The 6,000-nt window shown below is 47.5% G+C and overlaps 1 protein-coding gene across 1 annotated transcript; it reads left to right on the forward strand.

Annotated features, from left to right (window-relative positions):
* Positions 1-3,591: 3,591 nt before the first annotated feature.
* On the forward strand, positions 3,592-4,664 carry EDB82DRAFT_57798 (uncharacterized protein). Its single transcript, XM_025730253.2, has one exon. The coding sequence runs from the start codon at positions 3,828-3,830 to the stop codon at positions 4,623-4,625; it is 798 nt and encodes a 265-aa protein (XP_025589397.1). The 5' UTR covers positions 3,592-3,827; the 3' UTR covers positions 4,626-4,664.
* The last annotated feature ends 1,336 nt before the right edge of the window (positions 4,665-6,000 follow it).

Genomic DNA, 6,000 nt, shown 5'->3' on the forward strand with positions numbered 1-6,000 from the left:
ATGTCCATCCACGTCCCTGGAGACGTCAAAGTAGCTCCCTAGTAGCATTCAGCAGTGGCCGGACAATATTTTTCACCTATCTAGACCTCGATAGCTCATGAAATGCACCATCTCCAATTAGTTCCTGTCCGCGTAATCTGTCTTGGATAGGTGTCAGGGGAACTCCCTTGAACTTCAAGAACTATGTGGCATAGTCATGAGTTGAACGCCACCGGATTGTCAGCCAGCTTCAACCATCCGATTTGCTCTATTGGAAGCGTCAAGTGGTTACCAGAGTGGTTGTGCATCATGAGATAAGTTGTTGCTTGTTATTATGCATGTTTTACTTGACTGATTATGCTTTGTATACAACCTCAGGTGCTCTCAGAGGCTATCGCAGATCACACTACTATTTCTAGCAGTTTGTCTCATCAGACCTTTCTACATCATTGTATCATACCTTAATACTTGTGCTCTCAATACGCTCTGGCCATCAAGGACTGCTACCCTCAATGCCCTGCACAGATCAACTCAAGGACAGTCCAACAAACGGAAGAGAGAAGTGTGCACAGAATCCACATCTGTCAATTATACAAGCACATACACTAATGAGGATGACAAGCGTGCATTGATCGATCAAGACAAATCCTGCGCGTGCATTAGTGCGATGCCTAAGCTCAATTCTGTTCCAAGTTTGGGTAGAAACTGGGCTCCATCTAGCTAAGACACCGACTGTTCGCGACCGAGATATCCCGCCAGAGGGACCTAAAGCTCCTATCTCACGATACTAAACCAAGATTGAGGGAATATGAGACTGGGCATTGACCAGCTACTGGTACAAGTGGCACTCGATTAGCGACATGATCCTTGAAACCACGATGGAGACCTCGCTTGGAAGCCACTTAAGCCGACAGAGAGAAAGAGCACGCCATTTTCTTCTCACCGTTGTTTCGTAAAGTTTCGTTCCTAGGAATTCGGCTCGGTTAGGCCATTGAATGCTGGCGCCACGGTCCGCCAACTCGTTTTGCATGACAGTATTGTGATGCCAGAATCACTAGCTTGAAGCTATGGATTCACACGTTTTTGTGCATCAAAACTTTTAGGAAGGAGGATAATCATGGGTATCTGACACTTCAGAGTCTAAAGCAGTATGACATTGAGTGCCACAGTCGAGTACCACAATGGAGTGACAGTTATTCAGACAAACGACTGGTGTCTGCAATTTTATTCGTGGGCAGAAACGAAATCCATTGTTCAGCTGTAGATATATGGCTTGCATTAGTTGACCTAATTCGATGGGTCTCCGGGCATGTCAAACTGCGGCTGAGATCTGAAAGTGTCTGATCTCGGGAGAAGTGTGGGTCTTGACCCGGACATGTCGCCCGGTCTAGACCCATAATTGCGGCCCGTGGCCCGTCTATTTCGGACAAGGCTGTTGAACTATTGCTTTCTAACGAAACTCAGGATGCATCTACGCCGTTATCGAACGGGAGATACATAAAACATAGTACTGTGGAGGTCATAGCTTAAGTGGAAGTGATGATTCATGGCTTGATACCATGTGGCCTTGATACACGCAAGAATGACGATAAAAGTTGGCAATTTTTCAACATGGAGAACAAAAGTCGATATGTTAATGCCGCATCTTCCAACTTTGCTACAAAGGAAAAGGCGGGCCTGGACCCCTGACCCTTGCTTGGTGGCTTGGGAGGGTCCATGGGTTTTGGTGATCATGGGACCCGGGAAGAGGACCACAGGGTTGGATCAAAGCAGAATTGGAGGGCAGGGCTGACGAATCTGGGGGAGGCTGGGAGAGAGAGGTCCATGGTATGATATGATGGGACAATTAGAAATCGATAGTTATTGTTACTGTTCAGGGCTCCCATCACACCCTTTCCTTTCCCTAAATGGTATCCTCGAACTCTTTGCGTAGTAGTACTCAACACACGTAATCTTCCCTCTGTGATCGTCGCAAGGGTCCCATCTTAGTAGTTTGTGAACACGGGAAAATTGCCCGCAACTTATCTGTCGGCAACCCCAATAGTGCTGTAAATCACCTTTTTTTTTGGTTTGTTTTTATGCTGCTACCTACACCTGGAGACGTCCTTTTTGACTCATCATTCCCGCCTTTTTGGCTTGTTTTTGTCAAATAAAAGCAATCTCGTGGCTTAGACGTGCGGCCCTCCAAGTTTACTAAACGCCCAGCTTTTGTTTTCAACCCGCAACTTGTATCACCCCTCCTGACGGGACATTTTATGCCGAAAAGTTGGCAGCAACGTTATAGCATGATTTCCCCCCTCTCGCATGCTTGACACCCAACCCTTGAAAGCTGAAGCGTGATGGCCCGAAATATGGAGTCTAACCAAGCTGCAAGGCACCATATGCACAACAGACAGGTTCTAGTATGCTATATGGGCCTCAAGGCGATCGATCTCGTAGGAAATGGCCGATCGCAAATTTGAATCATTGTTAGTTCCTGAGGGGTAAAGCATGACTCCCTCGCGAGATGATCCGGCTTGGCCGGTGGAGCTGAGAGAGGCAGAGGTACAGTCAGATGAGAATATCTGCTTGTGGTGGTGGTGTCGCCCATGTCTCACTTTGGATATCGTAACGGCGGCGAATGGCACCGCCTCCGCAAGGAGTAGGAAATGCCATGTAAAAATTCCATCACTAATCCAACCTCCATGTTCAGTTGGTGTCAAAGCCTAGTATTACAGTGAGCTATCTCCCCATCTTTGCCCCCTCCCTCCCTGAGGATGGATGGAAGAGGCCTTCTAGGTTACCTTTTTACGCTTTTTACTGGCGGCTGCGGCGCTAGACCCGTGGACCCTATGTGCATTTGAACCTGTTTATCACTTCCAACTTGAGCCCGTGGCACCCAATATTGACAGCTAAAGGCACTGAGCTACTGAGTTATCGTCAGCCACCAACTTACTCTCAGCTCGTCTCGTCCTCTTCCTCGTTTTCCTCTTCCCATAGTCTCTCTCTAATTGCTTATCAACTCGCTAGTTTAACCCATGACTTCCATTTTCAGAGCCGGTGCCTCCCGATTATCCTATCCTCGGGCCGCGTGGCGTCGTCGTGCGCACAACTCTAGAGATTCGTATCTCTCTTGGCTAAAACGACTTCACGTGCGGAGGCTTGCCTTGCCCCGCCCCAAAGAGGTAGACCGATGACCACCCATTTCCTCAGTCATAGGCCCTCGGACCTAACAAGAATTCCAAGATATGACTGGGAGTTGGGCCGCTTTTGGAGATACGACCTTGTTTTTTGTGAGTGGGTTCATGCAGCCCATTTCTCTCACTCCTTGGCCCTATTTCTAGCCATGCCCATGCCCATGCCTACTAGGCAAGAAACTACTGTACCGCACGGCTGATGCCTGTGTGATATGTCTTAGATAGTAGTAGCCTGTGGAATGTGAGTGAAGTCGTAGAGAGTACTTCCTTCTCGTTCAAATGACTATATAGCTGAGGCGTGCTCGCCCCTTCATTGTCTGGTCTCTTATCCTGTTCGAGCATCATTACCCTCAGCGTTCTTCGTGTTCACTGTTCCAAAACACAAGAATCGGCCTGCGGTGAGTGACTTCAAAGAACCTTCCATGGAAAAGACGTCAGAGCATCCACTTCCTAGCCTTACAAGACAGTCCGTCTTTGTTTCGTCTGGTTCATACCTTGTTTTCAACATCAAATCGCGGTGAAGCCTTTCAAGCCACCCACCCACTTATAAAGAAGTCCCTTTATTTATATACTACTGCACCTCGCCGACCTCGATAGATACTTGCCTAAATCAAAGCAACTTTACTCTACACTACCTTACCTACTACTACTTACTCTCTACGAGTAATAACAATGTCGACCGAAACCGAGATCCATTCTCGTCGGGACTCCTGGCCTCCGACTCAGATGCGCCTCAAGCCTACTCTCTCTTCCAAAACAACTCCACTTCCACCTCTGGACGATATCGACGATGATCCTCTTACATACTTCCTTACACCTGCACCTCTTCTCGACATTGAAGACGATGCCGATGATGCCTTGTTCGACTTTGACGCCGGAATCGAGGATGCCAGTGCCCCTCGTCTCTTTGTCCGCAGTGTGAGCCCATCTACCCTTGATGGACTCCGCAAGCCTGGCCTTCGACCCATGTCACCCGACTCCAGCTCCGAGATTTCAGAGTCCAACAACGAGGACGATGACGACGATGATGACGAAGAGGATTACATCAGCTTCTCACCCAACAAGCACGGCCTGCTATCCCTCCGTGACCTTTTCATCAACAGCCGACCACCAGCTCGCCCAAAGACACCCGCCTTCAACCAACCTGCTAGCAACGCCCTTCTATCACCAACTGCCGCTTCAAGCAGCCCAAAGCTCCGTGGCAGGTCAAGAGGACGTGGTCGCCGTGGAGCCAGCTCACGAGGTCACTCAGCAACACGCCGACCTGGACAACTGTGGAGAGAGCCAAGCCCTGATGTATGGTCCATTGAGGAAGAGACCGAGGAGGAGTTGATGAGTGAGATTGGAAGCAGCTGTGGTGGTCGAAGCGACATCAGCGACGATGAGGATGTTGAGGGTGAGAAGCGAAAGGAGAAGAAGTCCAAGCCAGCCAAGAAGGTTCGCTTTGTGCTGCCCACTGTTGAGGTTTAAGGGGTTGAGGAAACATCTTGCATAAGTCGGAGTTCAGGTTTTGCATATCCTTATTGTTCTTTCTCTTTCAGCATATATCTCAGGTTGCATCTGCATTTGGCGGCGTTCGAGGCTTGCATGGAGGGAGTGTCGGATCACGAGTAATGGCTAGCCCAGGAAATACCTATTTGTCAGGCATGCAATTATTTTGGTGCATCGGCCAGAGGAGGAAACACACACACAGGCAAAGGGCATATATTCATCCATAGTATATTTTCATCAGGAGCAATCCGTTTTCGATACCTATTTGGATTTGGGGACATTAGTCTGCGCAATACATTGGAATTAGTTTGAAACTTTTTTTTCTTTTCTTTCGGCGACTTTTCTCATGGTTCTCTTGTGATACAAAAGACTTTGTTCCGTGTGAGACCAAGACTCTGGTGATCAGCTTTAAGTGTATTGTCCTCGTGACCTGACTATCCTTTGTGCTTCCTTGGAAGAGCGACTGCTAAGTTGATCATGTCTCAGACTAGGGTGGACAAAGAAATTGTCAAGTGATACAGCTTGTGATATTCCCTTTAGGATAGAAACGTCGATCAAATATTCGGATTCTTTGGGTTTGTAGTTATCTGGAGTCAGACAGCCCGCTTACTTTATAGCATGCCATTTCATTCAGATCGATCATTTACTTTACCCAAATAACAACCATCATGGCCCCGCTCTTAAGAATTGAATTAGGATGCCTAAATAATGGAATTTTCGTCATGGATTTTTAATATGTCTTTATCAAAATGTTGGTTGTGCAAGAATGTGATGTTCTTGGGTAAGGTTGTGTTCTGTTTCAGGGTAAGTTGCCTCCCAACCACAGGTAAATCAAACATCACAATCTAGAACATAAGCTTAAGCAGATCTCCGAAACACTAATTGCCCATGAGAGCTGAAATAACTCACCAAGAAATGCGGGAAGTGGATGTTGAGATCTCGGTACTGCATCCCGGCGCCACCAGTTCTAGTTACTTCTAAACGACGTCCCAGTTATCATTGATGGGGAGTATTTTGCGGGTCGTACAAAGAGCGGTATACTTGTCCAGCTTTGAATGGAACGTTCATGCTCAGCAACAAAGACCAAGCGATAATATCCCTGCTTTGGTTCGTTACTGGACAGATGGTAGCGAACGAGATGAGGTTCGATCGTGATCTATGGATGCCCAACGGGCGAGCGATATTGTTTTGCCCTGTGTGCTATAACTGTACTTAGACCTTCTCCGTAGTTGCGAAAGTCTAAATGCACCAAAATCTTGGATATTTGATACACCCATGGTTGAAACATACCATGATGAGTCTAGACGGATGGTCAGGCCTCTTCTTTCTTCTCTTTTGGCTCTTTCTTTAGTCA

This window comes from Fusarium venenatum (assembly GCF_020744135.1).
Source record: "Fusarium venenatum strain MPI-CAGE-CH-0201 chromosome Unknown EDB82scaffold_1, whole genome shotgun sequence".
NCBI classification, from domain to species: Eukaryota; Fungi; Ascomycota; class Sordariomycetes; order Hypocreales; family Nectriaceae; genus Fusarium; species Fusarium venenatum.

What these genes read in the sequence shown, in the direction of transcription:
- EDB82DRAFT_57798 (XM_025730253.2), top strand. Translation starts at nt 3,828, where the DNA reads ATGTCGACCGAAACCGAGATCCATTCTCGTCGGGACTCCTGGCCTCCG.